At 36.3% G+C, this 25,611-nt stretch overlaps 5 protein-coding genes across 6 annotated transcripts; 1 reads left to right on the forward strand and 4 right to left on the reverse strand.

Moving 5' to 3' along the window:
• Window positions 534-25,480, forward strand: LOC109358093 (pre-mRNA-processing-splicing factor 8A-like). Of its 2 annotated transcripts, XM_019602168.1 has the most exons (27): window positions 732-1,000; window positions 2,096-2,219; window positions 2,346-2,438; window positions 2,554-2,944; window positions 3,161-3,644; window positions 3,776-4,566; window positions 4,655-4,740; window positions 5,015-5,197; window positions 5,331-5,645; window positions 5,734-6,038; window positions 6,113-6,567; window positions 6,654-6,780; window positions 6,871-7,112; window positions 7,189-7,312; window positions 7,399-7,588; window positions 7,700-7,807; window positions 7,962-8,215; window positions 8,339-8,955; window positions 9,037-9,143; window positions 9,282-9,536; window positions 9,619-10,092; window positions 10,368-10,529; window positions 10,672-10,869; window positions 10,958-11,236; window positions 11,440-11,682; window positions 11,789-11,989; window positions 25,440-25,480. In XM_019602168.1, exons 1-26 carry the CDS (start codon window positions 732-734, stop codon window positions 11,981-11,983), a joined length of 7,071 nt encoding a protein of 2,356 aa, XP_019457713.1. In that variant the 3' UTR covers window positions 11,984-11,989; window positions 25,440-25,480. The 2 variants fall into 2 exon arrangements, with proteins under 2 accessions (XP_019457712.1, XP_019457713.1); XM_019602167.1 differs by lacking the exon at window positions 25,440-25,480 and having other exon boundaries at window positions 534-1,000; window positions 11,789-12,150.
• LOC109358094 (PTI1-like tyrosine-protein kinase At3g15890) lies at window positions 12,591-15,366 on the reverse strand. Its single transcript, XM_019602169.1, has 4 exons — window positions 14,942-15,366; window positions 14,077-14,224; window positions 13,402-13,664; window positions 12,591-13,321 (listed from the first exon to the last, which is right to left on the reverse strand). Exons 1-4 carry the CDS (start codon window positions 14,983-14,985, stop codon window positions 12,724-12,726), a joined length of 1,053 nt encoding a protein of 350 aa, XP_019457714.1. The 5' UTR covers window positions 14,986-15,366; the 3' UTR covers window positions 12,591-12,723.
• Window positions 17,504-19,021, reverse strand: LOC109357907 (protein TOO MANY MOUTHS-like). The gene has a single exon (XM_019601961.1). It carries the CDS (start codon window positions 19,019-19,021, stop codon window positions 17,555-17,557), a length of 1,467 nt encoding a protein of 488 aa, XP_019457506.1. The 3' UTR covers window positions 17,504-17,554.
• LOC109357908 (protein TOO MANY MOUTHS-like) lies at window positions 20,062-21,198 on the reverse strand. Its single transcript, XM_019601962.1, has one exon. The coding sequence runs from the start codon at window positions 21,196-21,198 to the stop codon at window positions 20,062-20,064; it is 1,137 nt and encodes a 378-aa protein (XP_019457507.1).
• LOC109357909 (PTI1-like tyrosine-protein kinase At3g15890) lies at window positions 22,031-25,115 on the reverse strand. The gene is made up of 4 exons (XM_019601963.1): window positions 24,851-25,115; window positions 23,578-23,725; window positions 22,800-23,062; window positions 22,031-22,622 (listed from the first exon to the last, which is right to left on the reverse strand). The coding sequence occupies exons 1-4, from the start codon at window positions 24,892-24,894 to the stop codon at window positions 22,031-22,033; spliced, it is 1,047 nt and encodes a 348-aa protein (XP_019457508.1). The 5' UTR covers window positions 24,895-25,115.

Raw genomic sequence — 25,611 nt, forward strand, 5'->3', positions numbered from 1 at the left:
ATAAAATAACACGAGTGAAAATATTAAAAAATAAAACTCAATCAAAAAAATCAACTAAAGAGTTTTGTTTTAGTAGAATTTTTATTTTTTTACTCATAGAATATAGTAATAAAGATATACAGAGGTGTAAAATACATAAATGTTAAAAATCTAAAAAAGAAATTGGGGTATTTATCTCTTAGTGTATTCCAAACTTAATATTTCGAGCATAGCCAGGATTTGATCGTATTGTGCTACTATCTACTATCCCAACACCCTTAAGTGTAAATCTTGACATTTGAAATTTAGTATTAGGACATCAATCAAATAAATCATCTCACTTCATATATATAAACACTGGGGAGATAATTTTTATAGTATAAAAAACTCAACGATAAATGAATACTTTTGGTAGTATAAAAAAAACATTACGATAATAGATCGGGCCTGATCAACTAGCCCAAGTAATCATGGCCCAGCCCATCAAGAGTTCATCCGAATTGCGGCACGTGCGACCACCATAACCATAGATACAATTTCCCAGCCCCGAATCGTAAACCATCTGTTTCTTTTTTTTTTTTCATTTCTCAGATCAGAGTTCACTCATAAACCCTAGAACTTCTCCAACTCTCTATTGTTTCAATTCACAGAAGCATCAATCTATGAAACAATAACGAACACTCTTCGTTCATTCTCTTACTTAATCGAATTTGCTAAGTTTATTTTTTTGCTGAAGGCTTCGTTCGATTAAGATGTGGAACAACAACGGCCTTATTGCGCCACCGGGAACTACCATTCCGTCTATTCCACCTCCACCGGTGCCACAACCGTCATACACGGTGCTTCCGCCACCGCTTCCAACACCGGCCGAGACTGAAGCCGATGAAGAGGCGCGACTTGAGGAGAAGGCCAGAAAATGGCAGCAGCTGAATTCGAAGCGTTACAGTGATAAGAGGAAGTTTGGATTTGTTGAAACGCAGAAAGAGGATATGCCTCCTGAACATGTCAGGAAAATCATTAGGCAAGTGTTTTTTCTATTTCACCGTCTTTGAATTTTTTGTATTATTTATTTATGTTTATGAGTTATCTGTGCTAAGAGGTTCTGAGGACGAAATGTAGTTTTGTGATTGTGTATTCATGTAGTATAGGGTTATGGTGAAATAGTCTAATTGTGAAGAGAGGATAAGAAGCTGTTATTCGTTTGAAGAGGGTATTTTCTTGTTTGCATGGTGACATGCTTAGGGTGACTTTGGCTAAATAGCTAAGTTAAGCACCCTTTCGACAAGATTAAACATAGGGCGTTTTGTGAGTTATATTCACAAGTTTATGTTCCTAAGATGTACTCATAAGCTGAAACAAGATCTTTATAACTTATTGCCAGTGCCCTTTTGATGTGTTTGGTTCAGACTAATCGAAAGACTTCAGTGTTTTAACTCAAAAACAGCTGTAGAAAACGGCTTATGTTCTTACCAAACACCTTCCTCCTTTGCATGTTATGTTATCTTATTGTTGCAGCAATAACTGTTTTTCCTCAAAAAATAAAATGAATAACACACTCTTAATTGATATTCCCTTTTTTATTTGGTAGAATTATTCTCAAATAATGCCGACATAATTTTGATGCATTCTGTAAATGTCAAATCTGAATAAGGTTCAATGTTAGCCTAAAGGTAGCTAAATTGACTTCTGATATCGATAAAGCTACTAAAAATCAATTGGCGAGAGGTCAATGATTGCGTGAGTTACTTAAACAATCCCAATCAGTCAATCTGACTGTGGAAGAACAGATAGTAACTATTTATACCGGAATGAATGGTTACCTTGAATCATTAGAAATTGGACAGTTAAGGAAATTTCTCGTTGCGTTATGTGCTTACTTAATAGCGATTAGATGCATAAACCTCAGCTCCAACATATCATATCTTCTACTAAGACATCCATTGGGGAAGCGGATAACTCGCCTATAATAAAGCCTTCACTGTCATATGGTGGATTTGTTTTGGAAAGAAATACAAATTGGCTTGTTATTGTTTCACTTTATGTGACTATTTTCTCTGACAATCACATTTCCACCATTGTTTCGAAATGTAATTTTCTTTGTTGTTCTTTATTTTAGGGATCATGGGGATATGTCCTCGAAAAAATTTCGCCATGATAAGCGGGTGTATCTTGGAGCACTTAAATTTATCCCACATGCGGTATATAAGCTCCTTGAAAATATGCCTATGCCGTGGGAGCAGGTTACCTATCGTTTCCAAATTCTCTCATTTTGCTGATCAATGCACTTTAGTTTTTTCTTTTCATTTGATTCAACATGCAGTGATTCCTTGCTAATAATATCTATAATGAAACTTGTGTGAATGTAGGTACGAGATGTGAAGGTCTTGTATCATATTTCAGGGGCTATAACATTTGTCAATGAAATACCATGGGTCGTTGAGCCTATTTATCTGGCTCAGGTAGATTCTCTTTCCCACTTGAAGTGTTGGTTCATTAAAATTATTGTTATAAAGTCTTATGTAGTGCGTGATTATGAAATTTTAAAATTTCTTAACTAAGAATTCTAATTTGCAGTGGGGTTCAATGTGGATCATGATGAGAAGGGAGAAAAGGGATCGTCGTCATTTCAAGAGGATGCGATTTCCACCGTTTGACGATGAAGAGCCTCCGCTAGACTATGCTGATAATCTTTTAGACGTGGATCCTCTTGAGCCAATTCAGCTTGAGATGGATGAAGAAGAAGATTCTGCTGTTTATACTTGGTTTTATGACCATAAGCCTCTGGTAAAAACAAAACTCATTAATGGTCCTAGTTACCGGAAATGGCATCTTTCTCTTCCTATAATGGCAACTCTGCATCGTCTAGCTGGGCAGCTTCTGTCTGATTTGATAGACCGTAATTATTTCTACTTATTCGACATGGAGTCATTTTTCACAGCAAAGGCTCTGAACATGTGCATACCTGGTATGTGGATTTCTTTATAGGTTCACTACTGTCTTTGGTCGAGTTTAAGACCTCATCAAGCTAGATACCAGAATTATGATACTTGGTTTCTAAAAGATTCTAATCATATAAAAAGGCATAGAAGATATGTTGCACATAATATTATGCACATTAGGATATTGTGGAAACTCAAAATCCTATGTTGACTTTCTTTTGTCTGTACTCTGTAACCTACAGGTGGCCCTAAATTTGAGCCTCTCTATCGTGACATGGAGAAGGGAGATGAGGACTGGAATGAGTTTAATGACATCAATAAACTCATTATAAGGTCGCCACTTCGGACAGAATACAGAATTGCTTTTCCTCATCTTTATAACAACAGACCTCGCAAAGTAAGGCTATGTATTTACCACACTCCCATGGTCATGTACATAAAAACTGAAGATCCTGATCTGCCTGCATTCTATTATGATCCCTTGATACACCCAATAACCAGTGCTAACAAGGAGCGGCGTGAGAAGAGAATTCACGAGGATGATGATGATGATTGGATATTGCCGGATGGTGTGGAACCTTTGCTTAAAGATACACAACTTTACACAGATACCACAGCTGCTGGAATCTCCTTGCTGTTTGCTCCTCGTCCTTTCAATATGAGATCTGGCCGCATGAGGCGGGCAGAAGATATTCCTCTTGTGTCAGAGTGGTTTAAGGAGCATTGGTAAGTCATTGCCTTCCACTCTGATATGCTTTCTGTTGCATACTTCATGATTTAATCATATTTCATATTCCTCTCGTAGTCTATTACTCTTCAATACTAAACTAACCTCCTATCTTTTAATCTTCTAACAGCCCTCCATCATATCCAGTTAAAGTTCGGGTTAGTTATCAAAAGCTGCTCAAGTGTTTTGTGTTGAATGAGCTGCACCATAGACCTCCTAAGGCTCAAAAAAAGAAGCACTTATTCAGATCGCTCCAAGCCACAAAGTTTTTCCAAACTACAGAACTTGATTGGGTTGAAGCAGGTCTTCAAGTTTGTAGGCAGGGCTATAACATGTTAAATCTGTTGATACACAGGAAAAACTTGAACTATCTTCACCTCGATTATAATTTCAATCTAAAGCCTGTCAAAACTTTGACAACAAAAGAACGGAAGAAATCACGATTTGGTAACGCTTTTCATCTTTGTCGTGAGATCCTTCGCCTGACGAAACTTGTTGTGGATGCCAATGTTCAGTTCCGTTTGGGTAATGTTGATGCTTTCCAGCTGGCAGATGGCCTCCAATATACTTTTTCACATGTTGGTCAATTGACTGGCATGTATCGCTACAAGTACAGGCTTATGCGGCAAATAAGAATGTGCAAGGACCTGAAGCACTTGATTTACTACCGCTTTAACACTGGGCCTGTTGGGAAGGGACCTGGCTGTGGGTTTTGGGCACCAATGTGGAGAGTTTGGTTATTCTTTCTACGTGGTATTGTGCCCCTTCTTGAACGATGGCTAGGCAATTTGCTTGCAAGGCAGTTTGAGGGGCGCCATTCAAAAGGAGTGGCAAAGACCGTCACTAAGCAACGTGTTGAGAGCCATTTTGACTTAGAGCTTCGAGCTGCAGTTATGCACGATGTTCTTGATGCCATGCCAGGTAATCACTATTTATTTAATGTTTTTTCTTCATGACTTTGAATTTCTTTTTATCTAGTGGCTTATGCAATTTTTTCTTTTGATGATAGAGGGTATAAAGCAGAATAAGGCAAGGACTATATTGCAGCATCTAAGTGAGGCATGGCGCTGCTGGAAAGCAAATATTCCTTGGAAGGTAAATTAGTATTTCATATGATATATAGACAAAATTGGATTGCAGGAGAATTAGTAACTATTGAACACAGGCCTGGGTTTGAAGAACACTTATAAGGTGTTTAGATAGTTAACATATTGTTTTAGGTTCTGAACATAGTCAAGCACAATCGGCAATGAAAACTCGTTTCCAAGATTTTTATGATATTATTTCCATTTTGTTTTGTTCTAAAATTTTGAATTTGGTTTACGGTCTTGTGTTTGATTTCTGTTTTTGTTTTTTCCCTAATGTTTAGGTTCCTGGTCTGCCAGTTCCCATAGAGAACATGATCCTTCGATATGTGAAATCGAAAGCGGACTGGTGGACAAATGTTGCTCATTACAATCGTGAGCGTATAAGAAGAGGTGCAACTGTGGATAAGACTGTATGTCGTAAGAATCTTGGAAGGTTGACACGCCTCTGGCTGAAGGCAGAGCAGGTGACTCTAGTGTTCTCTATGATTCATCTTATTTTTTTGCTTCACTAATTTGAAAGAGCTGCTCGGAGTTGTGTAGAAATATTTATTTGTTTTTTATATATCGAGTTCCTGATCAAACATTTATCTGTTGCAGGAGCGTCAACATAACTATTTGAAAGATGGTCCATATGTCACTCCTGAAGAAGCTGTTGCTATATATACAACAACAGTACATTGGTTGGAATCAAGGAAGTTTTCCCCAATTCCATTTCCACCTCTTTCATACAAGCATGATACAAAGTTGCTTATCCTTGCACTTGAGAGGTTGAAAGAATCCTACAGTGTTGCAGTGAGGCTAAATCAACTGCAGAGAGAAGAGTTGGGGCTCATTGAGCAAGCTTATGACAATCCACATGAGGCGTTATCTCGAATCAAGCGACATCTCCTTACTCAGCGTGCCTTCAAAGAGGTATCTAAATATATATAATAAAAATTTGTTAGGTTTAATATATTGATTCATAACACAAGACAATCATAATTTTTTTATTTATGGGCAGGTTGGTATAGAGTTTATGGATTTGTATAGTTACTTGATTCCGGTTTATGAGATAGAGCCTCTCGAGAAGATTACAGATGCCTATCTTGATCAGTATTTATGGTATGAAGGTGACAAGCGTCATCTGTTTCCTAACTGGATCAAGCCAGCAGATTCAGAGCCACCCCCTCTCTTGGTTTACAAATGGTGTCAGGGTATAAACAATTTGCAAGGTATATGGGATACCGGTGATGGCCAATGCGTTGTGATGCTGCAGACCAAGTTTGAGAAGTTTTTTGAAAAGATTGATTTAACAATGCTAAACAGGTTTGCATTCTGTTAATCACATAGTAAATATAGTCAGCTGTGTTAACTTCTCTAACTATCTGTGATGTTTGCAGGCTCTTGCGTCTGGTTCTAGATCACAATATTGCTGATTATGTCACTGCTAAAAATAATGTTGTGTTATCATACAAGGATATGAGCCACACAAATTCATATGGTCTTATACGTGGTCTACAGTTTGCATCCTTTGTTGTTCAGTATTATGGTTTGGTTTTGGATCTTTTGCTACTTGGTCTGACTCGAGCCAGTGAGATCGCGGGACCACCACAGATGCCAAACGAGTTCATTACCTACTGGGACACAAAAGTTGAGACAAGGCATCCAATTAGGTTGTATTCTCGGTATATAGATCGTATTCATATATTATTTCGTTTCACTCATGAGGAGGCTCGGGACCTCATTCAGAGATATCTTACTGAACACCCGGATCCTAACAATGAGAACATGGTGGGGTACAATAATAAGAAATGCTGGCCAAGAGATGCTAGAATGAGGCTCATGAAGCATGATGGTATGTATTTTGCCTTTTATCTAGTCTTTGTTTGTTATTTTGATCCCTGGTTCTAATTTGACAATTCACTATGTCTAATGTTTCAGTCAATCTTGGAAGAAGTGTATTCTGGGATATGAAGAATCGACTTCCTCGGAGTATCACAACTTTAGAGTGGGAGAACAGCTTTGTATCTGTTTACAGCAAGGATAATCCTAACTTGCTTTTTAGCATGTTAGTATTGATTGATTTTAAGCTGATGTTACAGTCTCTTGTTTAAGATGAATGAAGCTCTCTTTGCTGACATCTCTTGATGAACTGCAGGTGTGGATTTGAAGTACGTATACTTCCCAAAATTAGAATGACCCAGGAAGCATTTAGTAACACAAAGGATGGTGTCTGGAATTTGCAGAATGAACAAACAAAAGAAAGGACAGCTGTTGCTTTCTTAAGAGTTGATGACGAACACATGAAAGTGTTCGAGAATCGTGTGAGACAGATTCTTATGTCTTCGGGTTCTACTACATTCACAAAAATTGTCAATAAGTGGAATACAGCTTTAATAGGTCAGTGTACTTGAACTGTTGCAGACACATGGGTTGTCATTTGTCGAAAGTTTTCTCACCCACCCTAATTTTGTAGGACTTATGACTTACTTCCGTGAGGCGACTGTGCATACTCAAGAGCTGTTAGATTTGCTAGTTAAATGTGAAAATAAAATTCAGACTCGTATCAAGATTGGACTTAACTCAAAAATGCCCAGCAGGTAATTTATCATTTATTGTTTTTAGTAATTTATTTGGAGTTTAGCTGTTAAAATCTTCATATCTATCCTGCTTTATCTTCTTCCAGGTTTCCACCTGTCATTTTCTACACTCCCAAGGAAATTGGAGGGCTAGGGATGTTGTCTATGGGTCACATTTTGATTCCACAAAGTGATCTCCGATACAGCCAGCAGACTGATGTTGGTGTAACCCACTTCAGGAGTGGAATGAGCCATGAGGAGGACCAGTTGATTCCTAACCTTTATCGCTACATACAGGTCAACCTCAAATTTTCCGGTTTAGTTCGGTGCATATGCACTCAGAAAATATATTTTGTTTCATCTCATCTTACATAGTTCAACTTTTGATGTTCTCTTGGATCATGACAGCCCTGGGAGAGCGAGTTCATTGATTCCCAGCGTGTCTGGGCTGAGTATGCATTGAAAAGGCAGGAAGCACAAGCCCAAAACAGGCGTTTGACCCTTGAAGATCTAGAAGTGAGTGTTCTGATGCCTTCATAGTGTTCTGATTATAAGTTCTGGTGTTAGTCTGGAATCTCTGCATATTAGCAATGTGCCTATGCTTTTCTGTGGATGAAAATTAGCTTATTGGTTTTCACCAACTAATACTAACTCTTGGTCTATTTGGCAGGATTCATGGGATAGAGGAATACCACGTATAAACACTTTGTTTCAGAAGGATAGACACACATTGGCTTATGATAAAGGATGGAGGGTGCGTACAGATTTTAAGCAGTACCAAGTTCTGAAGCAAAACCCCTTCTGGTGGACGCACCAGAGGCATGATGGGAAGTTGTGGAACTTGAACAATTACCGTACTGATGTTATTCAAGCCCTTGGAGGTGTTGAAGGAATTCTTGAACATACATTATTCAAAGGAACATAGTAAGTGTTGTTTTCCTATGGATCATAATAAGAAAAAATTCTGACGTCATTCATTTGTGTATAAAGACTTGGGCCGAATTTTCCCTTTAGTAGCAACTGACCTACTTTTTTTAACACTTCCAGTTTTCCAACTTGGGAAGGTCTCTTCTGGGAGAAGGCATCGGGCTTTGAGGAATCTATGAAGTATAAGAAGCTCACCAACGCCCAGAGATCTGGTCTGAACCAGATTCCCAACCGTAGATTCACTCTATGGTGGTCACCTACTATCAATCGAGCCAATGTCTATGTGGGTTTCCAAGTGCAGCTAGATCTGACTGGTATTTTCATGCACGGGAAGATACCAACCCTGAAGATATCACTTATTCAGATTTTCAGGGCTCACTTGTGGCAGAAGATCCACGAGAGTGTTGTCATGGATCTGTGTCAGGTTTTGGATCAAGAGCTGGATGCTTTGGAGATTGAAACTGTGCAGAAAGAAACAATCCATCCTCGGAAAAGTTACAAAATGAACAGTTCTTGTGCAGACGTTCTTCTCTTTGCTGCCCATAGATGGCCGATGTCAAAGCCCAGTCTTGTAGCTGAATCAAAGGATGTCTTTGATCAGAAGGCCAGCAATAAGTACTGGATTGATGTGCAGCTGCGATGGGGTGATTATGATTCTCATGATATTGAGCGTTACACTCGTGCCAAATTTATGGATTACACTACAGATAACATGTCTATATATCCTTCTCCTACTGGTATGTTTCTTATATCTTTCAATGCTCCTTCATATATGTTTTTTAGATGGAGGGTTGACTCGATTGTTACATTCCTTGCAGGGGTAATGATTGGCCTTGATTTGGCCTATAACTTGCATTCTGCTTTTGGGAACTGGTTTCCTGGGTCAAAACCACTGCTGCAGCAGGCCATAAATAAGATCATGAAGGTAACATAACCTAGTTGTTACTATGATTTATTTTAACCTTTATCCCACCCATTCACACCATCTTCACCATGTGGTGTTAAATCTAAGTGAATGTTATTTGTGTTTGATAATTTACTAATTACCTTTGTGCATATGCAGTCAAATCCTGCGTTGTATGTATTGAGGGAGCGGATAAGGAAAGGTTTGCAACTGTATTCTTCCGAGCCTACTGAACCCTATTTGTCTTCTCAGAATTATGGAGAGATATTCAGCAACCAAATCATATGGTTTGTTGATGACACTAATGTGTATCGTGTTACAATCCATAAAACTTTTGAAGGAAATCTTACAACGAAGCCCATTAATGGTGCCATATTTATTTTCAATCCAAGGACTGGACAATTGTTTCTTAAGGTTTGTTTCCTTGACCTCGTCCTCACTGGGGGTGCTTGTAATGTTAGTTTTCCTGGTACTGATCTTTTATCATACCTTACAGGTGATTCATACGAGTGTGTGGGCTGGTCAGAAGCGTCTTGGCCAGTTGGCGAAGTGGAAAACGGCAGAAGAAGTTGCTGCACTTGTAAGGTCTTTGCCCGTAGAAGAACAGCCAAAGCAAATTATCGTTACTCGTAAAGGAATGTTGGATCCATTGGAGGTTCACTTGCTGGATTTCCCCAATATTGTTATAAAAGGAAGTGAACTGCAATTGCCTTTCCAGGCCTGTTTGAAAATTGAGAAATTTGGGGATCTTATTTTGAAGGCCACAGAACCACAAATGGTTTTGTTCAACATTTATGATGACTGGCTGAAGACTATTTCGTCATACACGGCATTCTCAAGGCTGATTCTGATTCTGCGTGCGCTTCATGTGAATAATGAGAAGGCAAAGATGTTACTAAAGCCTGATAAAACAATTATCACTGAACCTCATCACATTTGGCCTTCTCTAAATGATGACCAGTGGATGAAGGTAATTTTAATTTTCATATGCAATTTTCTGATACTTTATACTTTACCAAAGCAAGTTCTTCTCTGAACTATCTTAAACTATTTGCTGCACCCACTAGATTTTTGTAAGTCAAAATAATAAACTATGATGAAAATCCTTTTTTAACTCCTCCCCTAAGAAATTCAAATGTATAGGCAATATCTCAAGATTGGTTGTTATTTCTTGGGGTTTATAGTCATGTTTCTCCAGTTTTTTGTCTTTCCTATTTATACCTTGAACATGATGCACATTGACAGGTGGAGGTCGCATTAAGAGATCTTATACTTTCAGATTATGCCAAGAAAAACAATGTGAATACTTCAGCTCTGACTCAGTCTGAGATTCGTGATATTATACTCGGAGCTGAGATTACTCCACCTTCTCAACAGAGGCAACAAATTGCAGAGATTGAGAAACAGGTTAGACATTATCTTTCTGCATCCCAGACAACTATGAATACTATATTTCCTCCCATTTTTTTCTCGCTTTGCTCCTCAGTGTTATTATTTTTGTCGTCTTGTGTATTTACTGAACTTGTTTTCTTTATTTACTCTCGTATAGGCTCATGATACAAACCAGTCAACAGCCGTAACAACGAAGACCACAAATGTTCATGGTGAAGAACTTATAGTAACCACCACTAGTCCCTATGAGCAAGCTGCTTTTGGTTCCAAGACTGACTGGCGTGTCAGAGCAATATCAGCAACAAACTTATACCTTCGTGTCAACCACATATATGTGAACTCTGAGGATATAAAGGTTTGTGTGTTATATTCTCTTCGTTTTCTTACCATCATTTTAAACTTACTACTCCTGTCATTTGCTAACATTGGATTTTCTGGTGCAGGAAACTGGGTACACCTATATTATGCCGAAGAACATTTTGAAGAAGTTTATTTGCATAGCAGATCTCCGAACACAAATTGCTGGGTACTTGTATGGCATAAGTCCTCCAGATAATCCTCAGGTTAAAGAAATTCGTTGCATTGTGATGGCACCACAATGGGGAACTCATCAACAAGTCCATCTTCCATCAGCTCTTCCAGAGCATGATTTTTTGATTGATTTGGAGCCTTTGGGATGGATGCATACTCAACCAAATGAACTCCCTCAGTTGTCGCCTCAGGTTTGTTGCTCACTTTAAATTTAAATTGCAATTTTATTTCACTTTTAATTGATTAGACAGCATAGAATAGTTCATCTTTTTTTAATACACCGTAATTTATTTCACATTCGGAAGTATAGAAGTACAGGATAATAACAATATTTTGTCATTTTAAAATGGTAATGTAGTTCATGTGTCTCACCTTTATGAATTGATCATTGCAGGATCTAACGTCACATGCTAAGATCCTAGAGAACAATAAGCAATGGGATGGCGAGAAATCTATTATTTTGACTTGCAGTTTTACCCCAGGTTCTTGTTCCTTAACTGCATACAAGCTCACTCAATCTGGTTATGAATGGGGACGCATCAATAAAGATACGGGAAGCAATCCTCATGGTTACCTTCCTACTCATTATGAGAAGGTTCAGATGCTCCTTAGTGACCGATTCCTTGGTTTTTACATGGTAAGCTTTCCTGAAATCTTTCACTTTTGCTCTCAACATTCTTTAAATTATGAGTGATACTTTTGTATTGGTTTAGTATTGATTTTGTGGTGCTTGAATTACATAGGTTCCTGATAATGGTCCATGGAATTACAACTTCATGGGGGTGCGGCACGCATCAGGGATGAAGTATGGAGTGAAGCTTGGAACACCAAGGGAGTATTACCATGAGGATCACAGACCAACCCATTTCTTAGAGTTTAGCAATATGGAGGAAGGGGAGACAATTGCTGAAGGTGATCGAGAAGACACTTTCTCTTGAGATACAAATGTTTCTTTATCATCTTTAGAGATAAAATTAGAACAATGCACTTTCATAACCCTAAAGTGACTTTGTAAATATGTTATCTGTATTACGAGCCACAACCCTTGAATTTTGAATGAGCAACAATCTTTATACAAGTTATTATTATGTTGTTTGCTAAATGAGTTTTAGATTGCATGGAATTAGCTCTATACATGATTATTATATATTAATTAAAGAAAATATGTGAACTTGTTTATTTTTTTAATTGCAATATATAATATTAACTGCCTAGCCTGTTGTTACAAAGCTATGGACTTCTAATATTGTTTAGCTTTTGTCAAAATGGAGTGAAAATTCTGCATGGGATGAAAGTGTCGTACACTAATGTCCATTGAAAGCTGAAGGTGTGAACAATTAGAAATTATCCTGAATGCTACTATTGACCGTGCAATGATAAACACCTGGTGGAATAGGCTTCTAGCAATTAAAATAAATTACCATTTCTGAAAAACTAGAGATTCACTTTAGCATATACATGTTTGTTCTTTTAAAACCTCTTTCAAAGAGCTTTTAATTACACGCTGTTTAAAAGATAAATAAAGCTAATCAAACCACACAACTAGACAATGATGTCAAAGCAGCTTCTAATGAAAAAATTGCAATCTCTGGAATCTAGACAATCAGTATTTGACCCATCAAACCAAATATTCCCTATTTTTTTGCAGTCATAGACCTTTGTTCTCTTCAGTTGATGTTTAGGTTCCTTCTGAAATAAAGTCTGAACTGCCTTCAGCAGTGGCTGATCCATCAGCTGGAGGACTTTTAAACAGATCATTATTCTCCAGTTGGTAAATCTTATCTCTGCATTCTCCTTTCAGTAGTTGCACCACCTCTAGCATAGTTGGTCTCTTCTCAGGTTGACTCTGAGTACATACAATAGCAAGTAAAACAACTCTTTTGAGCTCTTCCTCCACATAGTTACCATTAAGTCTTGGATCTGCAAGTTCACTAAATTTCTTCTCACAAGCCAAGGGCAGTGCCCAATCGTGTATTGATCGCCTCTGTGATGAACTAAGTTTTTCGAGCGGCCTTTTGCCAGTAGCAAGTTCTAGAAGGAGAATACCAAGACTGTAGACATCACAGCTTTCATTTGCTTTACCCAACATAGCATATTCTGGTGCAAGGTAGCCAAGGGTACCCTTGACTCTAGTAGTCACATGGGTTGCCCCATCAGGGATCAACCTGGCAAAACCAAAATCAGCAACCCGTGCCTGGAAATCCGAATCCAACAGCACATTGCTTGCTTTGACATCTCTGTGAATAATGTGCGGCGTTGCTTGGTGATGGAGATATCTGAAAGTAATTAGACTTTAGTGTTAATATAGTGAATGACAGTGGCAGAAGTTCATAGGAAAAGCCAGGTCAGTACTCACTCAATTCCCTCAGCAGAACCAATTGCAATGTTCATTCTTCGATTCCAATCAAGAAGGCTTTCTGTGGAGTGTTGTCCATGGAGATGAGAGAGTATGCTCATATTTGGCATATAGTCATATACAATTAACCGTTCTTGCCCTTCAGCACAATAGCCACGTAGAGTAAGAAGATTCTTGTGCCGTACTCTCGCTAATATCTCAACTTCAACAGCAAACTCCATGTCTGCTTTGTTACTCCAAACTTTCAATCTTTTTACTGCAATCTGCATGTGCACACAGCCAGGTTGAAGATATATTAGAAGAGGGAAAAGGGTTACACAGAAATCACTTTGGTCTTGTTTTAAAGACACCACTTTGTCTCTTCAAGAAATAGAAATCACACTTATTCCCTTAAAATCATAAGATTCATGCAATAACCATCCCAGTACAATATTCGAACTACGAAAGTCGAAAAAACACAACAAAAGGATATGAACAAGGATATTTCATATTTGTCAAATAAAAATGATATCTATAGCTAAAGGTGATATGTCAGTAGACAGAGTAACACGTTAAATTAAGTTAATTAACCATTTCAAAACGACCAACCACAACTAGAATGGTGAAGAATAACCAGAAAACCAAAGCTAACCATTACAAACACAAACAAGTTAAATCAAGAAAGCATTGGCCTACTTGCGACCCATCCCAAAGCTGCCCCCAATAGACGCTTCCGAATCCACCTTCGCCAAGCTTGTTATCATAGTTGAAATTATTTGTAGCTGACTGTAGTTCCTTCAAGGAAAACACCCGCCATGGAGGTTGTTTCTTCCCTCGTGCTTTGCTGCATTGATAAAGACAATATCATCCATTAAAAATGAAAGCATAATTGAGGCTCAACTAATTGCATTCAAAATAGCATATAATTAAAATCCAATTCAGAGCTCTAAAGCAAAACAAAAAAGAATCCTTTCAACTTTTGTTCTATTTCTGAAAACTCTTAAGTATTAGAGTAAATGAAACTTAGTGTAGCCAGAAACTATCAACCATACATTTTTTTTAATTAGTAGCATGACATGTTCTTAGCTTATTTTTTAGATTATAGCTTATTTTGCACAACTAGTTTTACAAACAGTTCTGCCAAACAGCAAGCTATAGAACTATAAGCTTTAAGCTAGCTACACAACTATAAGTTTTCAGCTAGCTACACAACTTTAAACTAGGATCTCAAAGTTATAAGCTTGTTTGCCAAATAGAGCCTAAGTTGTTAACAATTTAATTTCCATTTTTATTTTACCTTTAGAGTGAACCTACCAAATGCAGAAACTAGTATTCTTATACAGACCAGTCTCAGAAATTCCTGGAATATGAGTTAAACCCAGAATCTAAAACCCTCTTTATTCTTTAATATTCACTTTTCCAAAAGAAAAAAACCCAAATGGTATATGATACAAATATCTGATCCAAAACAACAACAGTAACACTACAACAGTATTAAAGTAAAATAAACAAATAAAAAAACAATTAATCCAAATTAGAGATTAGTGGAGCATTATCATACCGATCCGAACCATTTCTGCAACAAAACATAGGGCAAAAAGCCATAACCTTCCCACTTATCTTGTTCTTCCTCTCTTTTCAATCACTGTGAAATAGTGAACAAAATTCAAACTTGAAACGGACCCACAAAATCAAATCAGGTACTCTCTCTAAAAACTGTTACTTTTTTCTCTGGGTAGCTCGTTTCAACTTAACAGGTGTTAGTGTAACCGATAAAGAGGTTCGAAAAACAAACCTTAAGAGAAGGTGATGTTGTTGTAAACTTTGAGATGTGTAAAAAACTTAAAGATCGAAGAAAAAAGGGGAACAGAGTTATGAGTTTTTGATATGGAAGATGCTGTAGAAGCTGTGTTCTTCCCCTGTCTTAACTCTATACTACAGCTACTTGCAGTTTTCAAAACTGACTCGCAGAAAATCCAAATAAAACATACTCATATACGCGTGGTCCAATTTTCTGTTTGTTGGTAGTAAAAAAAGTTTAAGGTTATGTACAATTCAAAGTTGTTCCAGTCAATGCTGCGAGGATACAATCCGATTCGATAGTTGACTGGACTTGAAAATAATTTTGATTTATAATCTTAATCATAATCTCAAATGAGAGGTTAGAGTGTTTTGAATTGGAGGAATTTCAGTCCAACCATTCTAAGGTTTAACTAGAATAACACACAAAAACAAGGGGAATTATTTAAATTAAGAAAGATGCAACATTGCTTTGTTTTACTCCAATAAAAAAATAGAAAGATGTTCTGCTCAAATTTTATAACATTACTTCTAGTAGTAATTGTTTTTGATGAATAAAATGAAATAAAATAAAAAACGGGTTGTTTCTTTAATGAATAAAATGACAAGTTATTTCTTCTTTGTTTTTTGAAGAATGAAGTATCACTTTATCATATTTTTCTTTTAAAATCAAAACTAATACATCTTCTACTCATAGGAAGCCATTTACTTACTTGATTTGTATAAGATCATTACATCTCATATATATCTTTTTCTCAAAAGGTAGCATCATTTTTAAGGTATATGATTGAATTGATCTTCACAATTTAAAACTTATTTAAATTTTGATTCGTTAAATAAATGATTTGAACTAAAGTCTAGATAACTTGACTTTTAAGCTCATGAACTAAACAAGTTATATGAATTTGATTTATATTATATATATCAAAATTAAAACAAATTGCATGCATTCTATCTTTGTTACATTTATACACATCACAACAAGAATTATGAATTTGTTGTTAACTCTCTCAAATTTGGGTAAACTTTATGATTGAGCCAATTTTGAGGTAAAAAATAATTTCTATTAATTTGTTTCATAACTCATGGTGAATAAATACTTAACAAAATCAAATTTTTAGTATAAAAAAAAGTATCTCCTTATTGAATGAATTAATCTTTTTTCAAGTGTGCGACTACACCTTTCAAGAAGTGTTATTTATGAGTAGAAAATTAATCTCAGATAATTCATATATTGATATTATGTTCAACCTCATAAAAGATATAATTCTTTACACGATACAAATAAATAGGAATCAGATGTAGCAAACTAGACTTAGGATTAAGTGGTGGTCAACTCTCAATATTTGTTAGTCCCCTATTGGTACCAATGTTTAAGAAAAACTAGATTTTGCATAATATTTGTTTAAGTTTTCACATTCCTTAACTAGGGACTATTATTGTTAATCAATTAGTTTCTTACACAAACTTATTTGAATACCGGACAAACTATTATTACCCATTAAATGGATACTTCATCAGATAAAAATGTGACCTATCTTTTTAATTTTTGATGTTTATTGAAGACATTAATTATTACAAGTTGGAGAATATGTTGTATTGTGACAACGGTCTTCCACCATTGATACGTGTACTCAAGTGCTATATAATGTCCTGGTTACATTTTATTTTTGTTGCTGTCTTGCATTTTCTTCCACATACGTAAGCAGAAAGTGATGGAAAAAGTTTTGGCAGCTATAACTTTACACTGTTTGCCACTGAATTTATAAATATATCAGTTCACATTTGTTTTTATTATGTAAGAACACTGTTTGCCAGTGAATTTGTAAAGGTTCACTAAATTCTCGTATTAACTAAAAACTCAAATATTCGATTTCTGACAATATTTATTTAGAGAAACATCTATATATTTTAAAATGAATTAGTTCTTTACTAATAACATGAAGTAATTTTAGTTTAATGATAGCTGATGTATTATATAATATAATATGCTTATAAGGTAGGACTATGATGATGGAAATTCAATGATTGATGTCAGGGACAACGCAGGTTGTTGTTATTGTTGTCCTTTAAGACATCACTGAAATGAACTGTTCTAAAAATTTCAAAACCTGTTGCCTTGGCCTGTAGCAGAATCATGCAACATCATAATTGGAGATAACAAACATTAGTAAGCACAATCCATTAGTGACAACTTCAGAAATTGATGTATGTTAACATTAATTCAACTTGAACCCCTACCCTAGTTACAATAGTTTTTCCTTAAGCATTCATTTTCACCACATTGCTTGTTAATAGAAACAAAAAATATTTAAATTGGAGAGGAAAGAAGGTAAATATTTATGAGATATTAATTAGTAGTTACAATATCTACTTACAACATTAAAATTGAAGTAAACACTACAAAAGTAGTTAGACCAAATGACAACACTGAAATTGTAGAATCTGATGACACATTCATTGTTGTTGGTGGCATTGGTTTTTCAGTGGTTGAAACATGTTGCACTGTCCTAAATGAACCTGGACTTGAAGAACTAGTGTCACATAAACCTATACTCAAATCAAATGTGGGATCCACATTATTAGCATCATCATAACAAAGTCCTGAATTATTATATAGCCTTAGCTTCCTTTTCATTCTCCAAACCATTTCTCTCCCAAATGGAACTGACCCACTAAGCTTATTATCATTAAGCCTCAATTCACTAAGGTTTTTCAAATCTTTGAAGGTTTTTGGGATTGAACCATTAAGATGGTTCCCATCTAGATGAAGCACACGAAGATTTGGTAATGTGCCTAGTGATTCAGGGATAGGACCATGCAAATTCATGTTGGATAAAACTAATATCATTAGGCCCTTCATGCCATCAAACCCATCACTTGGTATCATTGTTGAGCCCATTGGGTTTCCTTTGAGGATCAGGGCCTGAAGAGAACTCAGGCTTCTTAATGACATTGGAAATGGGCCCTGGATACGGTTGTAGCTCAAATCCATAAGCATAAGATCTTTTAGGCCCATGATTTTCTCGGGAATTGGCCCCACGAGACGGTTGCGACTGAAATCTAACTTGATTAGAGACTTATGGGCCCAAAAGGCAGAAGGGATTGGGCCCATTAGAAGATTCTGGCTCAAGTCCAATATGTTCAAACCCGTCAAGCTTAAATCAGGTATTGAATCGGTTAGTTTGTTGCCACTCAAATCCAATGACTTTAGACCGATGATCCGGCCCAATGAAACTGGTATAGAATCGTTGAGGTTGTTCTTGTGAAGATCAAGGACCCTCAAATGAGTGAGGTTCCCCAATTCGTTAGGGATGGGGCCCACATGACCGTTTTCTCTCAGCACCAATGTTTGCAATGTGGGCCCTAGACGACCCAAAAAGGGTGGAATTTTTTGTGGGTTGTCGACGAAACAACGATAAAAAAACAAAGTCTTGAGATGTGGGAGACTTGTGACAGAGGGTGAGATGAAGGATCGGGTCGGGTCACACGTAGGAAAAGCAGTATCATCAGATAAGGTCCCAAAGGAAAGAGAGACAACATGGTAAACATTATCCTTGTCAGGCATACACTCGATGCCATGCCAACGTCCACGACACACATCTGGAATTTGAGTAGCCCAATCATTTCCGGTGGCTCTCATGATGTCATAGACAGCTTCTTGTTCCTTAGGATCAGTTCTTGCCCCATCTTGCTTCATGGAAAACCCAAGTTGTGGGCCATCTACTAGTGCTGATGGCACACCTGAACCAGACATAATAACAGTAAATGACACTGCATGTTGCAAAATGAACGTGAAACATAGTAGTTCAAGTAGCAATAGATGAAGATAGAAGCTCATTTTGGAGTGTGAAGTTACTATGGAAATTGAGTGTGCATATATATAGCATAAGGTGAGGGAGATACATTAATAAATGTGGGGCATTTTGGTACTCATTAGATGTGAGTAAAGTTTAATTTATGTGTGTTCACGAGAATGGAAGGAAGAGTTATAAATTGGAAAGAATTTCTGAATTTGCACATTAATGTGTGTCACGGGATTTACACTTACCACTAATGGAAGGGGACCCCAATTCTTCAAACACTTGTTCTATGTGGTGCACACTATAACTTGGATAAGGTTCTGTCTAACACATTTATTTTAGCAAATTCAATTTCAAAATTTTCTTTCTTTATGATTTTACAATAAAATAATAAAATAATAATAGTACAAAATATAAATAATCAGATAAACATGATTATATATAAATTCAAATAAAATAAAACCAAAATCACTCTAACCATTCACAAACATAACAAGCTCCAACAACATTTTTAAAAGTAAAGATAGTCACTTTGTCTCAGCACCATTCTCAAAAAGCAAAAGTAGTCCCTTTAACTTTATCCTTAAACAAAAACCAAGGATTCTAGTTTCACTATCTCAATCACAAGTTCTATGTACATGTTCTCTATGTTTGAAAATAATTATGTTTCTTTTTAACCATACATACTCAATCACAATAAACAATATTATATACCTTCATTCCATGCTTGCTTTACAACTTTGCTATATGGGTCAAGCACAAACTATGCATAAAATGCTTCCTTGTTCCACTTTGTATTAAGCATACTTACCAAATCCATAATTTCATCATTTTTGTATAGTTCAAAGCCTTGTATTATTATCTTCCAACTCAAGTTTTGATTCCTTCAGCAATTGATGTCCCATCATTTTGTCCAACACTTGTAAATTTTTTAAATAGTTCACTATTCTCCACTTGGGATAACTTATCTTTGGATTCTCCTCTCAATAGCTCTATCACCTCAAGCATAGTAGGTCTCTTTTCAGGCTGATTCTGAGCACATAATAGAGCAACTAGAATAACTCTTTTAAGCTCTTCCTCAAAGGTTTTTCAAATCTTTGAAGGTTTTTGGGATTGAACCATTAAGATGGTTCCCATCTAGATGAAGCACACGAAGATTTGGTAATGTGCCTAGTGATTCAGGGATAGGACCATGCAAATTCATGTTGGATAAAACTAATATCATTAGGCCCTTCATGCCATCAAACCCATCACTTGGTATCATTGTTGAGCCCATTGGGTTTCCTTTGAGGATCAGGGCCTGAAGAGAACTCAGGCTTCTTAATGACATTGGAAATGGGCCCTGGATACGGTTGTAGCTCAAATCCATAAGCATAAGATCTTTTAGGCCCATGATTTTCTCGGGAATTGGCCCCACGAGACGGTTGCGACTGAAATCTAACTTGATTAGAGACTTATGGGCCCAAAAGGCAGAAGGGATTGGGCCCATTAGAAGATTCTGGCTCAAGTCCAATATGTTCAAACCCGTCAAGCTTAAATCAGGTATTGAATCGGTTAGTTTGTTGCCACTCAAATCCAATGACTTTAGACCGATGATCCGGCCCAATGAAACTGGTATAGAATCGTTGAGGTTGTTCTTGTGAAGATCAAGGACCCTCAAATGAGTGAGGTTCCCCAATTCGTTAGGGATGGGGCCCACATGACCGTTTTCTCTCAGCACCAATGTTTGCAATGTGGGCCCTAGACGACCCAAAAAGGGTGGAATTTTTTGTGGGTTGTCGACGAAACAACGATAAAAAAACAAAGTCTTGAGATGTGGGAGACTTGTGACAGAGGGTGAGATGAAGGATCGGGTCGGGTCACACGTAGGAAAAGCAGTATCATCAGATAAGGTCCCAAAGGAAAGAGAGACAACATGGTAAACATTATCCTTGTCAGGCATACACTCGATGCCATGCCAACGTCCACGACACACATCTGGAATTTGAGTAGCCCAATCATTTCCGGTGGCTCTCATGATGTCATAGACAGCTTCTTGTTCCTTAGGATCAGTTCTTGCCCCATCTTGCTTCATGGAAAACCCAAGTTGTGGGCCATCTACTAGTGCTGATGGCACACCTGAACCAGACATAATAACAGTAAATGACACTGCATGTTGCAAAATGAACGTGAAACATAGTAGTTCAAGTAGCAATAGATGAAGATAGAAGCTCATTTTGGAGTGTGAAGTTACTATGGAAATTGAGTGTGCATATATATAGCATAAGGTGAGGGAGATACATTAATAAATGTGGGGCATTTTGGTACTCATTAGATGTGAGTAAAGTTTAATTTATGTGTGTTCACGAGAATGGAAGGAAGAGTTATAAATTGGAAAGAATTTCTGAATTTGCACATTAATGTGTGTCACGGGATTTACACTTACCACTAATGGAAGGGGACCCCAATTCTTCAAACACTTGTTCTATGTGGTGCACACTATAACTTGGATAAGGTTCTGTCTAACACATTTATTTTAGCAAATTCAATTTCAAAATTTTCTTTCTTTATGATTTTACAATAAAATAATAAAATAATAATAGTACAAAATATAAATAATCAGATAAACATGATTATATATAAATTCAAATAAAATAAAACCAAAATCACTCTAACCATTCACAAACATAACAAGCTCCAACAACATTTTTAAAAGTAAAGATAGTCACTTTGTCTCAGCACCATTCTCAAAAAGCAAAAGTAGTCCCTTTAACTTTATCCTTAAACAAAAACCAAGGATTCTAGTTTCACTATCTCAATCACAAGTTCTATGTACATGTTCTCTATGTTTGAAAATAATTATGTTTCTTTTTAACCATACATACTCAATCACAATAAACAATATTATATACCTTCATTCCATGCTTGCTTTACAACTTTGCTATATGGGTCAAGCACAAACTATGCATAAAATGCTTCCTTGTTCCACTTTGTATTAAGCATACTTACCAAATCCATAATTTCATCATTTTTGTATAGTTCAAAGCCTTGTATTATTATCTTCCAACTCAAGTTTTGATTCCTTCAGCAATTGATGTCCCATCATTTTGTCCAACACTTGTAAATTTTTTAAATAGTTCACTATTCTCCACTTGGGATAACTTATCTTTGGATTCTCCTCTCAATAGCTCTATCACCTCAAGCATAGTAGGTCTCTTTTCAGGCTGATTCTGAGCACATAATAGAGCAACTAGAATAACTCTTTTAAGCTCTTCCTCAACATAGTTACCATTAAGTCTTGGATCTGCAAGTTCACTAAATTTCTTCTCACAAGCCAGTGGCAGTGCCCAATGATTTATTAATTGCTCCTTTGAGGGACTAATCTTTACTAGTACTTTTCTTCCTGTAGCAAGTTGTAGAAGGATAATACCAAAACTATACACATCGGAACTCTCATTTGCTTCACGTAATGCAGCGTATTCTGGTGCAAGGTAGCCAAGGCTATTCTTAACTCTAGTACCAACATGTGCTACCCCATCATGGATCGACTTAGCAAGACCGAAATCAGCAACCCGTGGATTGAAATCTGAATCTAACAACACACTACTTGCTTTAATATCACCGTGGATGATGCGTGGTGTTGCTTGGTGGTGAAGATACCTGAAAGTAATTAAATTTTAGTGTTCATTATAAGAGAATTGTTATTCATAGAACAAAAGTTGACAATGTTTCATTTCGTAATGCAAAGTATGTGTTATAAATGTCAAATTTGTACATGAAATAGTCCCTTCACTATAATGACAAGCAGAATCTCTTAAGAAAAAAGGCAGTACTCACGCAATTCCCTCAGCAGAACCGATTGCAATACTCATTCGCCGATTCCAATCAAGAAGGCTTTCTACAGAGTTTTGTCCATGAATATGAGAGTGTAGGCTCCAATTTGGCATATAGTCATACACAATTAACTGTTCTTGACCTTCAGCACAATAGCCACGTAGACCAAGAACGTTCTTGTGTTGTACTCTTGCCAAGATCTCAACTTCAACAGCGAATTTGTTGTCCGATTTCTCGCTCCAGGCTTTCATTCTTTTCACTTGAATCTGCATGTGTACACAGATCAGAATAAATATAATGGAAAATGGAAAAAAATGTTGTGTTTTTATGAGAGGTTTTTTCAGCATTAGCACCTAAATTTTTTGATCATGATTTTAGAAATCTCATTATAAAGTCAATTCAAAACCCCTAACTCTAAAGAGTAATCTATAAGAATTCATCTTCCACGCAGTCACGCAGATCCCTTGCGATCCGAACCTTTTACAGTGTTAGATGATTAAACCCTCACCAAGTGTCATCTAAGTTTGAAAGATCAAAGGAAAATTCTCTTGAGATGTTTCAAAGTACACCCCAGTATGTAATAATATATAGAATGGCCATAACATTTTGAAAATAATGAAGATATCTGTGGGTAAAAGCAATGTCTCAGATACGTTATATTAGTAGACAAACAATTGTTTAAAGTTAGTTAATTAACCATTACTAAAATATGATCAAGCTACCATATACTGAAGCAGATTTGATAAGCAATGAAGAAAAAGAGAGAGTATAGTAGTCTTACTTCAGATCCATCCGAAAGCTGGCCCCAGTAGACATTGCCAAATGCCACTTCACCGAGCTTATTATCATAATTGAAATTATTTGTCGCTGAGAGTAATTCCTTCAACGAAAACACCCGCCACGGACGTTGTTTCTTCCCTCGCAGATTGCTGCATTGATCGAAAAAAGGATAATTGAAAGAACAGATTGAATGTAAAACAGTGCTTCTTAATATAGAATCAATGAAACAGGTCCCTTGGAGCATCCATTTTTTGCAAGATACAAACATGCATATCATGTTAGTGAACTGATTGGACTCATTCATTTTTTTGAGTGCGCACCAATGGTGTCCTCCAGCCGATAGCTGGAGAGTGAAATCTTTCGATTTATATAGATCATCCATGTGTTTATCGCTCCCAAAATAGTCCTCTGTATACATACGATGATATTGGAACCTCTAACGTTATGATTAAACTCAATTGCCTAACAATTGTGCTCTTTATTTTGCCTTTAGAGTTTACCAACCAAACAAACCTTTAATAGAATCATCTTACACAAATAAGTTACACTAATATCCGGAATCTGAGATAAACCCAGAATCTAAAACCCTCTTCAGTATCCTAGCAAAGAAAAGATAAGAACTCCAAGTGATACAAATATATGATCAAAACAACAACACTAATAAAGTAAAATAAATTGTATAACAATGAACAATTAATCAAAACTAGAGAAGAAGAGACCAATGACCAAAAAAAGAATGAACAAGAAGCCATAACCTTCCTAGATCCTAGTTATGTTGTTTCAATCTCCCTGTCCCCGATTTCTCTGCACCCTCTACCTTTTCAACCAGTGAGGAAAAAAAATGAAGAAAATACAAAGTTGAATTTAATTTCTTTTTACATTTATTAGTGGATTGTTTTCATATAATACAAAAACTCTCTTCTTCTCTCTTGCTCTCATGTTTACTATGTTTTTCAATATTTTTGAATGTCTTGATCTTCTCTTTGTTCATTTTATAACATTTATTGTACTACACTGCTTATTTTTCTCTTATCAAGTATTATGAGTGCTTATTTATAAACTAATTGTTCAGTGAATTAACATGCAGAATTCCCTCATTCTTATCTACTTTTCTGTAAGCAGTTTTTATCATCATAATAGACATTTAGGCCAAGAAGATATGACAAAAATATCTGACTCAAAACAAGAATAATAATAGTAGAAGTAAAATAAACAGATAACAAAGAAAATAACTTAGAATTAAAACTAGAGACTAATGAAGCATTTACACATACCAATCAGAACTACTTCCGCAACAAAAAATTGGACAAAAAGCCATAACCTTCCTAGCTATATTGTTTCTACCTTGTCAATGAATGAGAGAAAATAAGAACAAAATAAAAACTTGAAACTGACCCACAAAAGCAAATAAGGTGTTTACATTGTTGCACCACCCTGAAAGCTGTTACTTTAAGATATTCTCTGCAAAATACCTAGCTGTTTTAAGCGTGAAGGCCAAGCAAAGTGCGTTTGTGTTTAGCCCAAAAAGTGATTCCAAACGCAAAAACCATTACATGGCACTCTTTCATAACATCTCTTTGGTTTTTAATAATATAACACTTCCTTCCATAAAAAAATGTTTTTTTTACAACAGTTTTACACATCAAAGTTTAACAGCTTAGTTATACAAATAAAGTTATTGTTGTTAGTTGTTACATTTATCAAACCATGTACTTTGTAAGCAAGTCTTTTTGGTTCAAGTTTGCATGTCTATCAATCACAATTACTTTTTCATAAAATTATGATTGGCAGTAAAAAGGAAGATGGAGAAATAGGTTAGAATTCCCATATTATCACCCTTAAATTTGATAGTTAGAAGAAAATTACTATTGTTTTAAATTTTGGTTGTAGTTACAATTATTATTGCGGTCGTAGTTATTGTGATTGTAGTCAATCTCATACAGTTATGTTGCAGGCCGATACGATTATATTGCGTCTAATATCATGTGATGATGTCAGCAAACTCAATCACTAGATATCATTGCATGTGGGTTTG

The sequence above is a fragment of the Lupinus angustifolius genome, chromosome LG10 (assembly GCF_001865875.1).
Source record: "Lupinus angustifolius cultivar Tanjil chromosome LG10, LupAngTanjil_v1.0, whole genome shotgun sequence".
In the NCBI taxonomy this organism is placed as follows: Eukaryota; Viridiplantae; Streptophyta; class Magnoliopsida; order Fabales; family Fabaceae; genus Lupinus; species Lupinus angustifolius.